Raw genomic sequence first — 23,875 nt, 5'->3', positions numbered from 1 at the left:
GCAATACAATTTGAATAATAAGGCAAAACGTAAAACTCTAGCGAATTTTAGCCAATTTGCATATTATTCATAAAATTGTTATAACTGACACTATGGGACCAATCTACTTCGGATAACTTTTGTTTTGCAGGTAATATATTGGTGCATGCAACCATGTAATATTTGGATGCCCCAACCGCGGGGGGTTACGGGCGGGGGCTGCATCCCCCGAATTTCAATGAAAAAAGCATGAAAATGTGGAGTTTGCCCCCTCTTCTATAGCTACTTTGGGGAGAAAACCGGAACTTTTGCTTTTTTTTAAGAATGGACCTTCCGCAACAGAATGAAACTTGATTCATGTTCGTAGGTGCAATACAATTTGAATAATAAGGCAAAACGTAAAACTCTAGCGAATTTTAGCCAATTTGCATATTATTCATAAAATTGTTATAACTGACACTATGGGACCAATCTACTTCGGATAACTTTTGTTTTGCAGGTAATATATTGGTGCATGCAACCATGTAATATTTGGATGCCCCAACCGCGGGGGGTTACGGGCGGGGGCTGCATCCCCCGAATTTCAATGAAAAAAGCATGAAAATGTGGAGTTTGCCCCATCTTCTCCAGCTACTTTGGAGAGAAAACCGGAACTTTTGCTTTTTTTAAAGAATGGACCTTCCGCAACAGAATGAAACTTGATTCATGTTCATGGATGCAATACAATTTGAATAATAAGGCTAAACGTAAAACTCTAGCGAATTTTAGCCAATTTGCATATTATTCATAAAATTGTTATAACTGACACTATGGGACCAATCTACTTCGGATAACTTTTGTTATTGGAATTTTCGTAAACACGATTGTAAAACATGTTCCCGAACGAACTGTCAGTGTTTCAACCTCAATATACAAATATAAGTGTGGCAAACCCTCGATAATTGTACCTAAAGCTGTTTGTAACATATGTGTTACAGAGGCTACAAGGGACATACTTTTTTGGTAACATATGTGTTACGGGGGCGGACTGAGTTAAACATTTTAACACCCTGATTCCCTGGTAATGTCTGGGATTGATATTCTACAGTATATCTGTAGAATATAATTGTTAACAAATAATTAATAACATGATGTCAGCTCAGTGCCCACGTGCAACGATCTCAACAGCAGTAATACAAGCGTCCATGTTCATCAGTTCCTACTGACGCACTGTTGAAGCAAATGGACCAAGATTGTCTGTGGAGTGAGATTACAAATTACTGCTGGCTACTGCACATGCACCATGTTGCTGCAGTTATGTATTCCTTTTACGAGCTAATCGGAAGTCAATTTCTGAATAACCCTTGTACGTGCCAGAACTATACAAAAATATAGCAAGGGTCTCTCTATATATACACTGGCGTGAAAAACTTTACAAGTGTGGCTGAGGAGTTGGGTATTGCCCATAGCATCATATCGTGAGCATGGAAGGCCTTCAGAACAACAGGTACAGCTGTGCGACGGACTGGTGGAGGACGTCCACAGAAAACCACACCACAGGAGGACTGCTACATATTCCTAACAGCCAAGAGGGATAGACGCCAGTCGGTGAGTAACATTGCCCAACAGGTGCACAGGACTACACAGAGGTGGACTGTTTGTCAGACACCCAGTGCAATGTGCTCTACTAACACCGGCTCATCGGAGACACAGTTTACAGTGGCATGGGGAACGCAAGAACTGGACAGCAGAGCAATGGAGTAAAGCTCTGTTTACCGATGAGAGCAGATTTAGTCTGTGCTTCTGCATGCCAGGTAATCTGGCAAGAGGTTGGCACTAGGCATTGCCCCATAAACATCGTCGAATGGAATAGATATGGCGATCCCGGTGTTCTTGTCTGGGGAGATATCACGTTGGATGGACGCACAGAGTTGCAGATATTGGAACACGGTAGTGTCACTGTCAAACACTACTGCAATGAGGTCATTTGTCCCGATGTCTGTCTACTCAGAGATGATGAAAGTTGTGTGAATTACTCACAGATTTAATATAAAAATATTAATAACTTATGTTTTGCGAGTATGTATCTAGGTAATTCCGACATTTCGGGACACAACTCATAAACAGGGGAATTAAATTCTACGGCAGATACATAGACGATATCCTTGTTATTGGGGAGGCGGAGGAGGTAGAGAAATTATTCGAAACTCCAGGAGAACAAGAGGAAAGGATAAAATTTACTAAAGAAGAGATGGATGACCATAAGATTAGTTTCTTAGACCTGGCAATTCAACTAGAGGGAAAGAAAATTCATACAGGGGTTCATCATAAGGCATTAACGGGAGATCTATATATCAACAAAGAATCGGCCCATGCCAACAGGACAAAGAATAACGTATTTCAAAACTTCTTCCTGTGGGCTCACAGATTATGTAACAACCAAGCTGATTTGCATAAAGAAATCGAATGGATAATGAGAATAGGAAAGAGGAATGGATACAGAGAGGAGGAGTTAAAGGGGAATTTAAGTAAAGCTAAGGTCACATATGGGAATTAGAAAGGATTAAACAGAAGAAAGACGGAAAAGGAAAAGAAGAAAAAGTCAGAGATTAGAGGGGGAATTTAAATATATAGGCATTCCGTACTTTCCCGGAATATCAGAGAAAATCGAAAAAAGACTTGTAAGAGGATATGGCGTAAGGTGTGGGATGCGAGCTCCAAAAACTTTAGAAAGCATTTCACGGGGTATAAGAAAGATAGAAAAGAGGAAGAAATAAACGAGGGAGGGATGAAGGGTGTGTATGGAATATTTTGCCAATGTGGCAAGGAATATGTGGGTCAAACAGGAAGAAGCATGAATGTTCGGTGGGGAGAGCACGACAGGGATATAAGGGAGGGAGTTCCCAAGAAGGGGCTCTCCGAACAAATCCTTGACGAAGACCATGTAAACGCCAAAAGGAAAGTGTGTAGGGAAGAAGAATAACCTATAATCAGGAATGTATATGAAGGGTCGTATATATGTAAGGGAAGAAAGAATAAATTAAACAGGGATGATGGGAATATCGATGAGATGTGGGGGAAGATGTTCAAGAAATGGGAAGGAATACGTAAAAATAGGATTTAATGTAACCCCGGAAGTAGCACGCCAAGCTCAAATGGAAGAGGAATTCTCGCTGGACTTGACGTAAACTGGAATGGAGGAGGGGTGGGGGAAACGGAGGGGAAATAGGAGAAAGAGAGGGGAGGTGCCCGACCTCGCACTCTACGAGGAAACTTTGGAGTATTACAATTGCAGCACACACAGGCTGTGGCTAATCACAGTTTTAAAGTTTTAACATTCCAAGGAGCAGTTTCTAATCGGGGAAACAGCTTGGTCGTATGACGTGCACCTGTAATGGGTTTTAGATTTTTATTGTTTTTTAACCACACATCTTTTACCAATCCTATATCCTGAACCTATGGAGAGGTCGACGTGGTTATGATTTACTCATAACCTAAACATGAGCAGCCTGAAGAAGGGAGCAGTTGCATCCCGAAATGTCGGAATTACCTAGATATATACTCACAAAACGTACGTTATTAATATTTTTATACTATTCAGAGATGCTGTTGGCCCTGAGTTTGTGTTCATTGACGATAATGGTCGACTACACTGTACTGTGGCTGTTGACATATTGTTGGAATTCGAGGATATTTGCTGGATGGATTGGCCTGCATTCACCTGATCTGAATCCCACGGACATGTGTGGGATGTCGTGGGAAGACTCCTGGCAGCACGTCAACACCTACCGGAAAATGTGCAGCAGTTGAATTGCTTTATTTTACTTCGCTTTTTGTGCCATTTTTGGCTAATTTGCGGAGATGAGGATGAGTGATGATATGATGAAAGGACACTCACAAACATCCATGCCCAGGCCAGGATTCGAACCCGGGACCCCTGGCGTCATAGGGCGATGTGCTAACCACATGAAGCAGTTGAAGACCGTGCTGAAAGAGGAATGGACTCAGTTATCACCTGAACTCCTGACAACCTCGTCCACAGTATGGGGCGATGCTGCACTTCGTGCATAGCTGTCAGAGGTGATCACATCCCCTACAAAGGACCATTGCATCTCCGATGGAGGTGTATCTCCAGTCTGTGAGGTACTGCTCTGTAGCCACTTCTGGATATGTGTGATTGTCAACTGTTCTGGTTTGTGTGGTCTCTATCCATTTTTGTGTAGTACTTCTGCATTTTCCGATGTACGTCTGGTCCGCTGTTTCTGTGGATACATGCTTCCTATACTGCACTATGGACATGCACTTATGCACACGGCATAAGTCAAGTGGTGACTCTCATTAACAAAATAATTATTTTGGATGGATACTTTCTATCTTATTTCTTACTTCTCTGGATTAAAGTAAAGATGAAGTAGGAAGATAGATGATTCAATTGGAATAAATGGACTCTATATGGTATTTCTGGTATTGGTTTCAGTAACACTAGCCCTGTTCACTTAGTTACCTTACCAATCCCAAATATTTCCAATATTATGAGGAGCATTCAAGTCAAACTGAGACTTTCAATTTTTAAGAATAACAGGACATAATTGGATGTACAGATGAAACTTTTATTTTTCAATGTAATCCCCATAAGTGCTAATGCCCTTACCCCACCGTTTCACTAGTGCTTCGATACAGCGATGCGGAAACATTTCTCAGTACACCAGAGCCATGATCAAACTGATTGCTTCTTCTCTTGAGCACTGATGAAATTCAAGACATCTGAGGAGCTCCTTTAAGGATCCAAACAGGGGAAATAGCTTGGAGCGAAGTCCAGATGGTAAAGTGGGGGGAAACAGTAACTCCCAGACAAGTTCCTGTACAAATCATGTGGTGGGCAGTATGCAAGTGAGAATTGTCTTGCAGAAGCAAAATGCCTTTAGTGATCAAACCAGCCTTATGCACATCTTTGTGAACCTAACGGTAGTTAAGACTGCTGATGGTAACAATGCTGGGCAGAAAATCCAAATGAATGATGGCACTCATTGCAAAATATAATGGCCATGACTTTGCCTGCTGAAGGTATTGGGGCTATAATGCACATTTTCATTCCAGGGTGGAATGATGCTTTCATGATTCATCACAGGTGATGATCCAACTAAGACTGGCCTTCCCTGTCAAAAACATTCCTTTAACATGTTACCTCTACTCAAAATGCACTAATTTTCTGGCAGTGTAGGTGTTTATGAATCAACGTGTTCAAGTTCTCACAGAAGAATGTGTCTGTTCCGTAAGTTGATAACATTCTGTCGATTTTTCAAGGACCACATATTCCACTCACTGAATATTCAAGGGAACAACTTCAGTGGGATCAGAGCCCCTTGGCCAGTATCGTTTTGCACTGATTTATGGCCATCTTTAAACAGTTTGCACCATTCAAATCTTTTATACCTTCATTCACAAGAAATTTCTCCACAACACGCTCTTCCAGCACTCACAGGCTTGTACACCATCTTGTTTAACAAGTGACTTACGTTGTCTGTGATGTTAGATGAATGTTGCAGTAATAGTAGACACTTCTGTCTAATAAGAAAAATATCTTACATATGCCTGGGGATGTGATCAGTTGTTCTGAAAAATTGAAGTCCAGGTTTGACTTGTATGACCCTTGTACGTTAAAAAAAATGAGAATGCACTAAACTTTGGAAACAACAGAATTTAGGAGAGTAGAAACTGAATAGAGTTAATTTGCTGAGTCATGTAACTTTCGCTTCCAATGCACATATCCATGCCACTTGCACGGGAACAAGCAGACAAAATTAAATTTATATGAACTTAGCTCACTCTACTGCAACTTCACATGCAAAACAGAACACAGAAACAACTGAAAGTTAACACTTGTTTCATAAATATTTAGCAGATAACTTCTAGAAAATTCTTACTTTTAAGTAAATCCAATTTTTCATTTTCCAATAAGCTTATCATGCGAACATGGTTATCCAAATCACTACTTTGAAGACCTATCCGTTCTTCTAATTCTAACACCCTTTTCTCCAATCTGGTTTCTGATGCTGAAATTACACAGAGAGAGATTTAAAAGGCTTTCCTTACACATTTTAAATAGATTTTTTACCACATAAAACATCAGCAAGAATAATATGAGTTTTTGAAAATATAATTGTTTCTAGGACGGATATTAAGAACATATAACAAAAAATAACAATTATAACCATAACTGATTCATCACTGCTTCCTGAGCTAATTCATTGAATTGAATTTTGGTTTTAAGTCCACTTTATGCACATATAGGCTAATTGGGACTCGACCTACAGTTTAAAGTGGGATCAGAACCACTGTGCCTCCACCAGGTATCAAACCCTGACAACGTCAAATTTATTTTATGAATTCTGTCGAGATAATACAAAAAATAAATACTATCTGCAAAAGTATTTACTACTATTATTTATATGTTTACTACATTTACTTATTTTCTTTGTCTCTGGATATCACTGACATTTTGTTTTACATCTCATATTTATAGCTGTAATTGTAAATGCTCGACTTAGCTAATGACAGTTTAAGAATTTGAACTTTCTTTATACATGCAAAAATTCAAGATTACTGTAAATATGAATTTGTACCCTGAATTATTATTACTTTGGAATTAGTATTCTATGTACACATGCGAAACACTGATGAGACTACTTTTATTCACATCTCAAATGATAAACCCTTAGTGACAGTTAAAGATACTGAAGATTAACAGCACCTGAAATGTCAAATTTAATGATTCCCACAGAAATATATACAAGACACAAATACCATCACCTGGTGCACACACAGAACCATTTCAGTACTAGGCTGGTGCAAAACCACAGATATTTACATGTGAAACTGGTCTGAAAAGTTAATTTTAAGACAATACCATATTTACTCAAACAACCACCACAACTTCTTAAGGAAAGAAATCAACGGTCAATCAAGTTCTTTCACTCAAAGTCAAGATGTACATAGATTATTCAAGTAAATCTGGTATTCAATATGCCCAAAAGTCATACCCGGCACACAATAAGCCATATATTGCCATTAAAAAAGCAATAACTTGGTGCTATCGTCAGGTACTAAAATTACTTCACACACAAACACACTAAATTTACAATCCCGGAAATTAGTTAAAAAAAAGTACTTGCTAATTTCACGCAAATGAACATTTCTTCGAACAACCTTCAATCCACATTCTTCCAACAACCACGCCAAGTTTTTCGTGACCCAGAGACCAGCACCAAGTGATTTACAACATGTTTTGTGTTTTTAAAAAACCCTACCTTTCAATTCATCAAAGTAAACCAGCTGTAACTGGAGGTTACCTTTCTCCTCTTCCAGTTCAGCTATTTTGTTTTGCAGCTCTACAATCTCCTCACCTGTATCAGACACCTGCAAAGCAAACGAAGAATTTCAAATTGAATCAATGTACATTACCAATTTATTCAACACTGTTCAAAATAAATTATCTTAAAAACTACATGGAATATCTCTCATCAAGAAGTTGGTTCAAGACAACTTTACTAGGTTCCCACATTGCACACACCACTCCTCACATTCTAGAGGCTGGTAGCTAAAAGCTTTAGCATGCAATGTTAATTGGACATTATTCAAGAGAGCACCTCTTTTCTCATCTTCAGGTGAACAAATTTATTTTTCTTTCTCTTTGATTGGTTGATTGCTTTGGTTTATTTTATTTCACTTTTCAGTCACTTTCAGCTAATCGCAAAGATGAGGATCAGCGATGGGATGATTCACAAACAACATCCATGCCCAGGCTGCGATTCTAACCCGGAATCTTTCTTTTCCTAGACGAGAGAAGAGGTGATCTCTCGAAAAGTAGTGTTAGAACCTTAGATGAACTACTCTGCCACAGATGCTGGTACAAACCACTGCAACAAAGAAATACCTCCTCACCTTCTTAAAACCAGCTAACTGCCTCTCTAGCGTCTTTACTCGGTTTTTATGCTGTGCTTCAAGCTTCGCTATTTGCATGTTTGCTTCATCGAGAGATTGACAAAGTTCTTCTATTCTCTTCTTATCCTCCAACCCGTCTTTGGACTGCTTCTTGAAGGACACAATATCTGCTTGAAGTTTCACTATTTTCTCCTGAAGTTCTGCATTCTTTGTGCTCAGTTCAAATCGAGCTGATTCCAGTTTTCTATAATTTGATTCCAGTCTTTTGTTGCTATCTTCCATGTGCTCCAATCTACGAAAAGTTACATGGACTGAAATTAATCTAAAGCTGAGACATGTAACAAAAAGTACACTGTTTGGGATAGTGTAGGGTTAAAAATGATAAATTTTGTGTTTAAGAGCATATTTCACATTTCATGACAAAATTTGATAAAAATACAATCCCATGGTTTGAATCGACCATTACATTGAATCTTAGTGTTTCTGTGCAATGTTATTTTTCCTATTTACTGTCTACATTATTACTATAGAATATGTTATTTACTATACCTTTTATTTTTCTCTTCTATTTCCTTGTTCAACTTCTCCTTTTCATCTTTCATTTTTGTTTCCAATGCTACAAAATTCTCTTGCATCAGTCTCATCTGATCTCTGGTTTCATCCAAAGTGTCCAATGTAATACGACCCTTCTTACAATAGTCTTCAGACATCAGTGCAATTGCTTTCGTACGTGCACTAATTACTTCGTCCTTCTCCTTCAAATTTTCCTAGGTAACGAACAAAAATCAAGTCTTGAATGTATATAATACCTTCATATTTTTTAACATGAATACAGTTCTCTCTTCATGAACCAGAAGCTTTATCTAATCAATTTAATTCAGAGAAAATTCCTTTTAGTTACTATGGACAGGATAAATTAAATGTACTTTATCTATGTTGGTTAATATACACATATATCAGTAAAATTAATGATAATTTTGCCAATCTAATTTATCTATAAATAGCCTGTAACTTGGTGCAAAATTCTCCAATTCTATTAATGTAACCATGAAGTAAAAAGGTATAATTTATTATACCCTGGTTTCATAAACTAGGTGATTATGTAGTTTCTTTTTTAAAGCAAAACCTTAGTAGTCACCTGGTTATTGATATGTATTCAAGAGGTGACAAACCATTCAACTTCATGTAAGACTTTATTTTTATATTGGATGGCTCGAGTTTTCAGTTAGTTGTACAATTATCAGTCAGGGTATCGGTAAATTTTATATTGGTCCTTTCTTTGTTTAAGCAAAAATGTCATTATCAGTTCATCTCATTTATATGTATTTTAGTTCATTTGATTTTCAAAATGAAATCAACACCAACAAGACAAGCAAACGATATTTAGAAATGCTGACAATATTTCTGCCCATCCCACAGAGCACTTTTACTCAAGGAAAGCTCCATGAGAAGAACTGAAATGTTCTCAGCTTTACTACGAGGGCTGAAAAGAAAGTAGTGGCAACGCTGTGTCCATGCTGTGTATTCACTGAAGGACAAAGACACGTTGGTCGACATGCACCTCGTATACCAACATGGCATTCTTTTGTGTTCCTTCCATGTGCCATTTTAAATCAAGCACATTGTTCGCACTTTCAAAACAGTATTTTAGGGTGGTTCGATTTGTCACATCTACGTAACAGTTTGTACTCATCCATCTGCATGACCTGCACTAGCAACAATGCATGTTACATAGCTATTCCTCCCCTCCCTATGTGCTAGAAGCTGTAGGATCCTCAATTGTTCACACCTAACATTCACCAGGAACTTACTTGCTCCAATCAAGTATTACATCATTGTTTCAAGGGAAATGTATGTCCAATCAAGTGACACCACTTTGAGTACGCTTGTGTTTGCTTCTTAGGATTTGTTCTCATTAAAAAAAATTAATAAAAAAAGAAATAGTAAAGAAATAGTGCAATTCTGAATAAAAATGTAACAATAGTACAAAAGAACATATTTCATTATGAAACTAATTTTAAGATAATTTTTGAGTGAGGACATAGTTTATCAACTCCAAAAACTAAGTAAGTACATGTAAAAGTTAGAATAAAGCTCTGTAGGGATATAAGAATGTGATATTTTCTTATTTTATATATATATATATTTTCTATTTATAGTGTCCAAACAGATACAATTTTTTTTCAGCAAGATTAATGAAACCTCATGAAAAGGCAAACATTCCATGAAGTACCTGAAGGTTTTATTTACCATGTTAATTAATGTGTATTACATATTTTGAAACTGGTAAAACAGTAACAAAATAGTGCACTCAATTACAATCTATTTACAGATGCAACATGCTAGTAAATTTATGAGTATTGATTAAGTGGACCCTTTGCCTAAAATAAAGAATAAGAACAAAAAATAACATAGCGAGTAGTGCCTGTGGACCCTCAACCACGTCCACTTTGCTGTCTCTCGACCAGCTCTGATGATGATTCCGAGATGGAATCCAAAGTTTGGACAAACTTTTAAAGCGTTTGTGTTTTGTGTTGTTTTTAACAAGTATGTTGCCGGTACGTGAAGCAAGAAGTTTCTTACTGTAAAAAAAACATATTTACCTTTAGGTCCATGATAGTTCTTTCCAACTCTAATATCCTATTATCTTGTTCAATTATTTTGCTATCTTTGTACAGCATTTGTGCATAAATCTCTTGCATATTTTCAGTCCCCTGAAACAAAATTGAGAAATAATATAAATAAGTGACTTTAGATACAAAGGAATACACACAATAGAAATGTACATAAAATGACACAAAAACAAGGTAACTGAAGTGAATTAGTTTCTGAACTTGTATAATGTAATACACATCATCAATTCATTACCGAATATTGTTACTGTGATTTCTGAATAACAAAGAACTGAAACAGATTATCGACTCTGTTGATAGCAAGATTTCTACATCCACTTTTGTTTTCCCCACAATCTTCGCTAACTAAAGATTAAACTTATTTCTTGGCTATTGGCAAAGCATGTTTTGAAGTGAAATTTTAACTGATAGGCTAATTGCAACTGAATCTACAGTTCAAAGTGAGATCTAAACCACCCACCATAAAATGTGTTTCCACAGGTATTAAATCATGCATCTCTTGATTACATACCAGTGAACTGCAACACCATTAAGGAGACCACCTCCACAACCAATATGTTTACTCTTTCAATTGCTTTTCTTAGAAATTCTTAAGTAATTGTTGGCACAGTCTTAATAGAGAATTTCTAAACTCCAGGTCCCATTACGGGATTATCTTCTTTTATAACAATTTCTATATCTGTTTGTCAAAAACAAGTAAGTATTCTAGCATGCCACTTAGAAATACAAAGCTTCTAGTACACACAGAACACCCACTGGGAACTCATTTGCCCTGATCAGGCATTTGCACAAATGCCCAGTGGGAAAATATATGTCCAGTAAAGTGGCACAATTTTAAAGGTGACACTGCATACACTTGAATTTGTACATTTGTTATTTAGTGTCACCTTTTGCTAAATCAAAGGTTTAGAAAAAAGGGTATAAATGGAAATCTGCACTCCGCTGTTCAATGAGAAAACTTATGCCTCTCTTGAAAAAGGCAAAATATACACTGCAACCTGGAATTTAAAAAAACAAACAAAAAAACAAAGAATGAAAGTCACTAGAAATATACACATTACAAGCCAAACTGATTTATTTGAACACTGAAGGACCTAATTTTTCTGAATCTAGTTTATGAAAAAATAATACCTCTCTCGTCGCAGGTTGTGGGTTAGTGTCTCCTTCTGACTGGCTCTCAAGGCTAATTTTTAAAGACATTATGATATTGTCTCGTTCATTTACTTGACTACGAAGTTGTTCAACCATGTCTTCCATACCTTTCCTCTTTTCTGACAATTCTTTTTCCCGCTGCTCAAATTTTAACCTAAAAGCAAAAAGAAAAAAGAACATAACAGAAAAGTAAGAATTCTCATGTTATAATAAAAAGTAGTTGCTTGTAAACTAAAAGTAAAAATTTAAAGCAATTAACATGTACTTTTTTCAAGAGTTTATAGCTCACAGACACATGTGTTGGTTTAAAACGTAGAAGTAAATTAAAAAGTTCAGTCACTGCAATAACTTAAGTACATGGAATCATTATATAGTTGAGCGATCTGTGAATTTCAACCTCTTTGTGCTACGAATATAAATTGCAAGTATGTTCTTAATTAATATTTCTAGTTCTTCTACAATGATAGAAAAAATTGCAAACATGCCAGAACACAAAAATATCAAGAAAGTTATTTAGAAACGGATAATTTTCCATAAGGGTGTAGCAATACAACGAGAACATCAGAACTGCTCATGGTACACTGTGAATATACATATTGCAGACAAATCTTTCTCTCATTCTAAGGGGGGGAAAAAACATTTCTCTATCCTTGTAACTTATAATCTTTTACCTATGTTACATATGTATATTAGGACACAGGGTTAAATATATTTATTTTTTATTCTTCTTACACAAACTATCAGACCTGTAAATATATTGTACAATTTTATTTAGAAGCCTACATACCTATCTATACAAACCAAGTTTCTTTATTCATGACAACAAATGCATGCATACATTGTAAAAATTTTCAGAACACATGCCTGATCCTTGGTTCATCAAAACTTTTATTTGAAAACCTCAAACGAATCCACTTTAACTGGAATCTGACATGAATGAACTGTATAGGTTATATATCAGGTCTATATACAGAAGAAATGCATCCATGGCATTAGAACATCAACAACAGAAAAGAGAACTGAAAACAAAACAACAACAAATATGTATAAATGAATTTAGTAAATTGTTACCTGTTTTCCTCCAATTGCTTTCTCAAAAGTAATGTTCTGGCTTTTTGAACTTTTTCACTGGATTTCGTCTTCTTCTCTTCTTTCCCACCTTCTTCATCTTTTCTTTCTTCTGGTTGAACTGAATCATCATCCCTTTTCTCTTCCGTTTCTTCTTTTACTTTCTTCGCACTTTCAGAAGATTTTGAAGCCTTGGCTTGATGTTGGGATTTGATGCGAGACAACTTTGCAGCATATTCCTAGAAGTTTCAAAATTTGTTTTAAAATAAATTTTCATCTGAAATATCATACAATCACATGCAAACATGAGCTTAATATACTAGCAATATTATCTAAGATTACTTTACTTAAAAATATCATTTATCAAGGGGAGGGGTGCTGTGTCCCCTTCCTGAAGACTGTATGTCCTGTTTCCTGATTTGCCAAACAGAAATTGTATCTCATTCATCTTAGGTTACATTTCTACTAACTGTAGAAATGAATACCCATGAAGGTGTCACAAAAAGACAAAGATAACTTTTTCACCAATCATCAAAAATTTTTGTGGTCCCGAATGCAGCAACACAGGATGCAAATGATTCTGCTGTGTTACCACACTTTGCTCAGTACGTCATGTCAACACTTACTGTATGGGCCTACTAACTGCTGGATTGCAACATTGCCTATGCATGTCTCGCGACATAATGCAATTTCTTCCTGATTTCATGTAGCTCACAAATTAAGAGCTTTCAATATCAAGTACACAAAAACCCATCAACAAAGTTTTGAACTTAGTAGTCAAGTGGTCATAAGTACCACATCGTCTAACGTTTTCCATAATCCCTCGAAAGGTTTTCACTTTCACACACAGAACTTTCTACATATTATACTTGAAGGATCATTCTATATTGTGCACGAGGGAAAATTACAAACCATGCCATTTTAAAGTTATGGCCATCTGATGTTCAAATTTATTTATGAAAATGGTGGTATAAAATCATTCTTTAAACAATTATCTGAGAAGGAAATTTCTTTTCTGTCAAAGAAAATATTAATACAGTACCAAAAGAAAAGATATTCCAATAATTACAAGGTATAATACATATGCATTATCTGTAAAATCATGTGAAAAGTGGAGCTCAGGTGTCGGATCATTTTCAAATGAGTAGAGGTCACCAAATGGTGGCTGAATATTTAGTTTCAAACATTCTTAAGTTGCAAGTAATTTAGCATTTATCTATCTAGCTCAGGTTAGGACAGGCAGGTGTAGATGCCTTAGCATTTTTACATGCCTATTATCTTCTTGAGGTTTGATGGCCTCAACACTTATGTCTCTTGCACATTTACACCACACTGATTCCAGCTGTCCCTCTAGCTGACATGTTTGTGTGCTCACACCACTAGAAAAGAACAATTATTCTCCAAATGCTGTTTTGATAATATCACTCTCATCTTACAGCATTCTCTTCTTCCTACACAAAATGCAAACATCATACATCATATTGATCTCAGACCATCATGTCTACTTTTCCATCAATTACCTGCACTTGCTTCTCTTTTGACGATAGCTGTTCCTCGTTCTTCTTCACCATTTCCTGCAAATGTACAATGGCTGTTTGTTGCCGCTCAAAGTTCTCTGTCAAGTCCTCCACCTCCTGTGTGCTCTGAGAAGGAGGAGGAGCATCTTGGCCTGAACCTGCACCCCACCACATTGTGGTCTGTAAGCATTAATGGACACATTGTAAAACAAGTAGTGTAATGAAAACAAGGACAAAATGACACAAATAACTATCTGCCCTCCACAGCATAACTTACATATAAAAATAATAGACACTTAGCATACTAATGGAGTAATATTCAATTGCGAATGCACTTACAAGGTATTTCCTCGTGCAATTTTTTTTTTAAAAAAATAGAATATATTCAAAATGAAAGTGTCAGTGAACCTAACTGACCAGCATAACAACCAGTGTACAAATAAAAGTAACATATCTTCTAATGATAACACTGTCATGATGAAAAATCATACCATGATGAATCGAGAGAGCTATTGTGAACATCACAATGAGCCAGCAATGACTACAAATAAAAAAAATAATGTTTAACATCTTTCCAAAGAAAATACTGAAAAAAACAACACATATTCAGGCACACTGCTTAAAAGTACTTCTCACCTCTTTACTGGAACTGTTAAATCATTCTTTGTACTAAACATATCAAATAGAGGCTGTCTTGTACTGTTACCCTTGCCATCACATATTACTAATGATTTTTAAAAATAATTGAAATTTATTTTGTGAACTGCAGGGATTTTATTCAAGTGTTACAAATCAAACTTTCTTCATTTTTTGAAAGCTTTTCAATTGTAATACTACTACTACTAGTGATGAAACATGACTTATATCCACAGTAAAACTGTTCTCTCTTGGGAAAATTCTAAATCATATTTTTCACAATGAAAATTTGGACAAGGAATTAATTACACTCACAGGATATTATAAGCTACAAAGTTTTGTATATTTATTTAACCCATTACTGGCATGGTGCCAGATTGTAACGCAAATGGCATGACATGGTCCTGTGGACCACCAACTTGAATTCACTATTTCCATAAGTTATCGAAACAGTAGCAAACTCTTTTACAACAGTAGTATAAGCCGGAGACACATTAAACTCATTTGTTTTCAAATAAAAATCATTGCTACTTACCTCATATGCATACCGAAACATTTTTCAAGCTGGGGATCACTTTTTTTTCCATGAAAAAAGCGTTATTTTTAACATTATAATCATTTATTGGTCGTTGCTAATTCGGTGCACAAATTTTGACTCACGTTGTCTATCGTCAGCTGATATGCAGTATCGTCAGCTGATGTGCAGTGTTTCCAAACTTATGAACCGATAAATGCCGCACAAACTATTCACGAAAGGTTTTGAAGCGAAAATTGAGGCTAGACTCTACTTTACGTCCTTATCTGCATGGTGATTGCTTCTTTGCGTTCGCGGTGCGCGATTGTGGTGCGGCACCCAGCATTTCTTCGGGTAAGTACCTTTTTCTTTTTACACTTTCTGTTCATGATAGCCCCATTCACGGGGTCGAGGTATGCATACGAGGTTAGGTTAGGCCTGTTAGGTTAGGTTCCATTAGCACTCATTTCACCCCTAAATATGTGCTGCATCATCTAAAAAAATCCTCAGTATGTTCAATTGTGCATCTCTTCGGGTAAGTACCTTTTTCTTTTTACACTTTCTGTTCACGATAGATCCACTATCCATTCACGGGGTCAAGGTATGCCTACGAGGTTAGGTTAGGCCTGTTAGGTTAGGTTCCATTAGCACTCATTTCACCCCTAAATATGTGCTTCATCATCTAAAAAATTCCTCAGTACGTTCAATTGCGCATATCCGGACAACATCGGTTTTTCTCGATTTACTCCTTCAGGAAATTTTTCCTCGCTTTGGGACTTATGTTGTTGAATTCCTTATAAAATAAGCTTTCCAACGATATATGACACGTATTCCTTAGGAAAAGGACGTAAACCAGAGTCTTACCTTACATTGGAAAAAAAAAAATGCTCACACGTCATCTTGTCAAACTTCCGCGTGGTTGCTACACTGTGAGGGGGTTACATAACCGAACGCATGGAACATTTGATTCACGTAGTCGACGGTAATGGCGGCACGAGCTATCGTACAACGGAGATGCATGATTGACGAAAAATACCTTATTTACAGGCAAAATACGTTGCACGATTCTAAAAAACAATTTCCCCGGCTTCAGAAAGTCCCCAAGAACACAATTCTGTAAGTACTTTCTCGTCTTTTCTCCTGTAAATTTTAAGAAATCCGTCTCCGGCTTATACTACTGTTACCATTATCATATATCTTGGACTTTATGGAATTATGATAAATTCTTGTCCACTATTTCCGTTCTTGCAGTTTTTATTACTCAATTTATCTAATGCTACAAAAATCTGTTCACTTTTTGTAAATGGCTCTGTGAATACATTTTCATGGAACTGTAAGATACAAAAAATCATTTAGTTGTTCAATTATCACAGAACATACATGTAGTTACCCAATGAAAACAAAATCGTATAAAAAAATTCTGCACAATGTCAAAATGAGAGGGAAAAGCTAATTGATCGTAATGATAGTCAGTAGAGATAAGTACTTCATTATCACTTTTATCAGACTCCAAATCTAATAATTCACTTCTGCTTGCAACATATTCAAGTATATTTTTTTTTATTTCAAGAATATTTTCACTAAAAAATGGATCATCAACTCTGATTCTCGCACCAGGCAGTTTCCTTGCCAAAAGACTTACTCAAATGGCTTCGCATGGTCCATGGGACCCACAAGTGTCTATTGCTCTGAAACTAAAATGTAGCTAGTGAAGTGGCGCAGGCCGGTTGCATGATATTCCAAAATATGAAGCTACCCAAAAGGAGAGGTACATGTTATTGCTTCAGAGAACGAGAGCGTTGTTCTAGGCTGTGGATCCCTGGGACCACGCCAGTTACAGGTTAAATATCTCTAACTGATATAATCTGAAGTGGCGATGTTTGAAAGAAAGGTTATTTTCTACAAATGAAATGTTTTTGCTTTCCAGTTATAGCTAGTTTATCTTATTATTTCTCCATGGGGCAGACAATTAATAAGAATTACTGGTGCATCTAATTGATTGATTGTTTTGATTTATTTTACTTCGCAAATAACACCCATGCTCAGGCTGATTCGAACCTGGGCATCTACTCGATTGCTGGAGAATTCTTTATCTGATAGTGTATCCTAAATAAACAAATCCAGATCTACAAGTGAGAAAGAACTGCGGGAAGAACACAAATCGAAGCGATTTTACAATACTGGACATTTCCCCGATTTCGTTCATATTTCGCATACTCAATAATTTAGGGCTCCTAATCAGGAATCTACAGTTAATATTTGGCGCTCACGTGTGGAATTTCCAAAAAAAGGGGGTTAGTGATCGCAACCGACAATGCACAATTGCTCATTATTTATCGCAAGATTTTGCATTTCGAATACTTAAAGAATGAAATATACATTCCTGATATTACTGCGACCCCAAATTTTAACTATGTTTGCCTAACCTAACCTTGTCGGGCATGGTTCAGTGGGGCTACCCATGCATCATTAGAGGGGTTTAAGGCTAATTGCGACCAGGCACCGTCAAAAAATGTCAAGTTTCGTAGCACTTGAGCAACAAATTTCAACCACAGAATCGTGATCAACTGTCCTAAATTAGTGAGTATGCGAAGTATGAACGAATGCTAGGGTCTGGAGAATATCAAATAAAGATAATGATCATATTAACACAGTTCCAACAGTTAACACGGTGGTGGGTCATTAATGATTTGGGGCTGTATGTTGTCCAAAGTTGTTGGTACCATCCAGTTTATTGATGGTATCATGGATGCATATGTCTATTTGGACATATTGAAGAACAATGTAAAGCAGAGTGCCCAAAAAATGGACATGCCGCCTATATACACATTCCAACAAGACAATGACAGTAAGTATAAGGCGCGAGTTAACATGAATTGGCTAATATGGAATGTGCCCAACTACTACAAACACCAGCTCAAAGTCCAGACTTAAATCCCATTGAGCATTTATGGGCAATTTTGAAGAGGCGAGTCCATAAAGCAGGTGTCAAGTCCGGTAACACTTTACTATACCGGAGACGGATTTCTTCAAATTTACAGGAGAAAGTACTTACACAAATCATTTTCTGTAGCATTGTTGATGTTCGTGAATGTAGATTTGATCAATTTTAATGCGAATGCATGTGGTTTTCTACGAAAATCTATTTCAGACATTCTATTGCTGCTACCGCAATTTGCTTTCTGCACGAGAGCACAATACGCTCTCGTATTGTTTGTATATGCTAAATTGAACGAAAGGAGTGCTAATGGAACCTAACCTAACCTAGTAGGCATACCTCGTCCCCGTGATGGTTCGTGGGGCTATCGTGAATTTTTGGGCTAACGTCAATGATTTTTGGGGCTACACGTGGATGGTTTGTTGGAAATAAGGAATAACAGTAAGTACTCGTTAATGTAAGAAATAGACATTATTTTCGTTAGAAATTCATTATTTCACCTATCATTGATAGGTGTCTCTGGTATATTAAAGTAGTACCTCAAGTCCAAACAAGAGTTGAAAACTGTTGTGCAAGCAGAGTGGAATAAAATAAGCTCTGGAACATGTCGGAAACTGGTTAATTCTATGAAGAACAGGTGTCAAGCAGTAATTAAAGCCAAAGGATATGCATCAAAGTATTAGAACTGTCAGTCAATTTGCTCTAAAACTACTTTTTTCTTTTACATTATTAAGTGTACAAATAGAAAAGTTGTACAAAAAAATGGCATGTTTCTCTTTCAGTTTCATTTAATTTATTATTGTCATTGGTTATACAAAATTTGGGTAAGATGATATTAGTTAATGAATTGTAAAGAAACAATTTCAAAAGAGTGTATTTCCTTTCAGATATTAAAGCATTTTCTTTGAAAATCCATATGTACGAATAAGAATGTTACGTACTGTAATTTGCTACTGAATCCTTAACTGCATGCCATCTCAGTAGCTGACAACAATGAGTGGTTGTCTTACGATTTTGCTACTGAAGGTTCCAGGTTTGAGTCCTAACTGAGGCATGGATGTTCTTTCTGAATGTCTCATCACCAATTTCATCTAATATTTATGGTAACGATAGTATAAGCCGGAGACGGATTTCTTAAAATTTACAGGAGAAAAGACGAGAAAGTACTTACGGAATTGCGTTCTCGAGGAATTTCTGAAGCCGGGGAAATTGTTTTTTCGAATAGTGCAACTTATTTGGCCTGTAAGTAAGGTATTTTTCATCATTCATGCATCTCCGTTGTACGATAGCTCGTGCCGCCATTACCGTCGACTACGTGAATCAAATGTTCCGTGCCTTCGATCATGTAACCCCCTGTCAGTTTAGCAACCATGCGGTAGTTTTACAACATGACGTGTGAGCATTTTTTTTTCCAATTTAAGGTAAGACTCTAGTTTACGTCCTTTTCCTAAGGAATACGTGTCATATGTTGTTGGAAAGCTTATTTTATAAGGAATTCAACAACGTAAATCCCAAAGCGAGGAAAAATTTCCTGAAGGAGTGAATCGAGAAAAACCGATGTTGTCTGGATATGCGTAATTGAACTTACTGAGGAATTTTTTAGATGATGAAGCACATATTTAGGGGTGAAATGAGTGCTAATGGAACCTAACCTAACCTCGTAGGCATACCTCGACCCCGTGAATGGATAGTGGGGCTATCGTGAAAAGAAAGTGTAAAAAGAAAAAGGTACTTACCCGAAGAGATGCCGGGTGCTGCACCATGATCGCGCACCGCGAACGCAAAGAAGCAATCACCATGCAGATAAGGACGTAAAGTAGAGTCTAGCCTCAATTTTCGCTTCAAAACCTTTCGTGAATAGTTTGTGCGGCATTTATCGGTTCATAAGTTTGGAAACACTGCACATCAGCTGATGATACTGCATATCAGCTGACGACAGACAACATGACTCAAGATTTGCCCGCCGAATTAGCAACGACCAATAAATGATTATAATGTTAAAAATAACGCTTTTTTCATGGGAAAAAGTGATCCCCAGCTTGAAAAATGTTTCGGTATGCATATGAGGTAAGTAGCAATGATTTGTATGTGAAAATAAACGAGTTTAATGTGTATCCGGCTTATACTACTGTTACGATATTGATTTATATTCATTGTCACGATCAACTAAATGCGTCAGGAGGTAGAAGCTGTATTTTTTTTTTAAATAATCGGTATTAAAATTATGCTGAATTGACTATCAACTTTCACGTGAAAAAAATTTGATCATCTGTTTCCACCTCCATTTCAGTTTCTTTCTTGGACGATAACACAGCTGTTGAAAAATTAGTTGCTTAAGTCGTTTAGATTTTTTTTTTACAGATTCAACTGTTAATAACAAACAGTTAAACAACTATTAAATAGGATAAGTAACAGTTCGGTATCTGAACGTACTTGATAACAAGGACATACTCTTAATGCTAACAAAAATTATTTTATTTCTTTCCTTACCCGTCCAAACACGTCAATGCTTTATGGCTTGACTCACTGTGTAATTCACAATATTAGGATTTAAAAACTGAGTTTATACAAGTGACTGTCTGTATATTTTTGATTTCGTGCATTATTTCTCCAAGATTTTACAGGAACATCGTTAAACACTGAATAATTTACATAACTTTCCAATTCTTCCTTCCCTCTGAGGCACTAAACCACTTCCGTTCCACAGCGGAAATTGTTGTCTTCAAAATATCCCGAAATGCTTTGAGCAGTAAACATCGTAGGATCACAACGCAATCGACGCAATGGCAATTTGTGATTTAATTATTTATTCATTGCAAGAAATAAAGGCCAAAAAGTGTAAATTGTCATCACTTCTCAGAAAAATAACAAAGGAAACATGATCAAGGTGAAGTGGTGACCGGTTGAGTGGATCGGATGTGTTGATCGTGGGTAATAATAGATGAATTGCCCATCACTGGGTTGAGCGTAAACAAAAGATTTTACATGACACGTAAATAATACGCGTAAAATACGTAGAAAACGTAAAGTGATAAAAACTAGAATCAAACCTAAAAATTAAAAGAAAATATGATTTTTGCGATGGTTATTTCTATTTATCGCAGCTGGCATGGGTAGAAAACAAAAAAAAAGGGTTTAAAAACATTCCTTCCTAATTTCTTGTGCCCTCCCTTACAAACTGCGGGAAGGCATGGGTTTTCGGACTAGTGGCAACCATGGGCGTCCGGAAGAAGGGGCAAGGGGGGGCCGTGCCCCCCTGGAAAATGAAAGTTAACCAAAAATTATGTATTTCACACATATAATTTCATTTTAGCCACAATAATATGTGTTAATTATTGCACGAACACCATAAATTCAAACTTAAGAAATGTTTTTTTTTTTAGCGAACAACACACTTTTAGGGGGAAATGTGACTTGTTTGCCCCCCTGGAAAAAAATACCTTTCTTGCCCCTCCCTGGAAAAAATCCTGCGGACGTCCATGGTGGCAACCCACCATCGTGAGGAAATTGGGGAGCTACGAGCACAAAGAAGAGAAGCAGTGGCGGCGATTAGGGGACAATTGCCCACCAGTTTTCGCCACTATGCTAAATCTTATCAACAAAGGGAAATATACTGTCTTTGCACCCCTAGTTTTGGGACCCAATCGCCGCCACTGAAGAGAAGTATATATACTTCTTTGTCTGTGCTACGACTCGTAGCCTACGAGTAGCGTAACCCGGTCTCGGAAATCTCCTATGAAGGCTGGGGGTTCGACGTGCTGACCCCACGTCACCGCACTACCGGTTGAAGACCGACAGTCTGTAGATCTGCCTAGGACTTTCAAGGGCTGTCGAGCCACTGGTTAAGTGTACAAAAATGCATGAAAAAGGAATTTGAAGCTGTTTCCAGTGGCGCCGCGTACGGTTCACAATACAATTTTATACTGATTGGAAATTTACTACTCTCCCTTGTAACTTCATCTTCAATATTGAACAAGTAAGAATAACAGTTCAACTTATTTTCAACAATTTCCCACCAAAATCATGCTATATCTGAAGTAAAACAATAATGTTTTATTCAATTAACACCCTTTTAATTACGTTATATACAATTAGTGATGACTAGTGCAAACTAATTAGTATAACATGCAATCTGAGGTATGTACAACGCAAGATTATCATACTTCGCAATATACTTTGTATTACACGGACCATATGTTAACCAACCACATTCATTTAGCATTGAAAGCACGTGCGGGACAGAGAGAAGGACGCGTCCAGTCCAGAAATATAAAATTGTATATGTAAGTTATTTGGGTATTGTACAAAATGTCCCCTCGCCCCGCCCACAATAATTCGGTTGTGATGCTTGTGATTGAAGTATCAGTCAATGTGACATTGCTTGTATTCCTTCTTTCCTAGTGTTTCGTATTTTTCATCCTAGCCATGGTTCAGAGAGAGATTGATATTCGAACATTTAAAACAAGGGTTCCCAAACTTGTTTTCTTCACGGCTCCCTTAGTTTTTTCAAGACATTACCAGAATGTAGCCCTCTCTAACACTTGCAAACGCTCAGTTACTTGTAACATTGCTTGTCTTAAGGTAAAAATTAAACACGTATTTCAAATTCAGAAATATTTTATATGTAAAAAAAAGTATTAAATAAGCCGATATTTGAAACATTCATAGCATTGACTAACGATTCAGTGAAAATATTGGAACATTTCGTAGCGCCCCTGTAAGCTAATCACGGTGCCCCAGGGCGCCGCGGCACACACTTTGGGAACCACCGATTTAAAGCGTATAGTAACATCTGTTTGTCATCGTCATTAACATATTTACCCGTCGTCACCTTTTAATCGAGGGGTCCCGGGTTCGAAACCCGGTGGAGGCACACAGTGGTTCGGATCCCACTTAAAACTGTAGGTCCAGTCCCGATTAGCCTTACTGTGCATAATGTGGACTTAAAGCACCAAATGAATCAAACGTATTTACCATCCTTGATCTTATACATTGCACGAAACGAATCGTTCCAATCCAGATGCAGTCTCTTTTTAAGCGAGTCGCATGTAGGGGAAAGTAGGGCAAAGCGAAATAAGGGGCAAAGTGAAATGATCGAATTGCCAAGCACACACGCAGCGCCATCTTTTGGTTTGCCGATGTATTGTCACCATCACGTACAGGTGCATCTCCCTCATAGGTGGTAGCACGCGACAACTTTTCCTCCGGCTTCAGTAACAAAGAAAGTGTTTGGAGCACCTGGTCTTGTATAGTGTTGCCCACGAGACGAGACTTTGGCCTGTCTCGTCTCGTAGAAATGCTGTGAAATGCTGTCTCGTCTCGAAAATATTCGTTTGTCAAAGGGACACATGATCAATCTCGTCTCGTCTCGAATTTTTAAAAGCCTGTCCCGTCTCGTCCCGTGGGCAACACTAGTCTTGTAATATTGGTGCCCTGCTTCGTTGCACACTGAGAGGTATGTATTTTGTTAACATTATTCTCTTGATATTTTTATCATTACTTATAAAGTCATGCATCA

At 37.1% G+C, this 23,875-nt stretch overlaps 1 protein-coding gene across 2 annotated transcripts in view; it reads right to left on the bottom strand.

The window, feature by feature from the left end:
* The window catches only part of LOC145985358 (uncharacterized), a 79,361-nt gene extending 58,139 nt beyond the window's left edge, over nt 1-21,222 (bottom strand). The window contains exons 1-9 of one of the 2 annotated variants that reach the window (XM_083119277.1): nt 20,848-21,222; nt 14,273-14,449; nt 12,756-12,991; nt 11,664-11,838; nt 10,503-10,613; nt 8,449-8,666; nt 7,900-8,191; nt 7,266-7,374; nt 5,883-6,011 (exon numbers count right to left, since the gene is read on the bottom strand). In XM_083119277.1, coding sequence (XP_082975403.1) covers nt 5,883-6,011; nt 7,266-7,374; nt 7,900-8,191; nt 8,449-8,666; nt 10,503-10,613; nt 11,664-11,838; nt 12,756-12,991; nt 14,273-14,443 — 1,441 coding nt within the window. In that variant the 5' untranslated portion in view covers nt 14,444-14,449; nt 20,848-21,222. The remainder of the gene's footprint in view (nt 1-5,882; nt 6,012-7,265; nt 7,375-7,899; nt 8,192-8,448; nt 8,667-10,502; nt 10,614-11,663; nt 11,839-12,755; nt 12,992-14,272; nt 14,450-20,847) is intronic. The other variant, XM_083119278.1, reaches the window with a different exon arrangement.
* Nucleotides 21,223-23,875: the final 2,653 nt, after the last annotated feature.

Source organism: Lepisma saccharinum, chromosome 3, assembly GCF_977018435.1.
Source record: "Lepisma saccharinum chromosome 3, izLepSacc3.1, whole genome shotgun sequence".
NCBI classification, from domain to species: domain Eukaryota; kingdom Metazoa; phylum Arthropoda; class Insecta; order Zygentoma; family Lepismatidae; genus Lepisma; species Lepisma saccharinum.
Note: the sequence above shows the minus strand (reverse complement) of the source record. Positions and strands in the feature narration are given on the sequence as shown.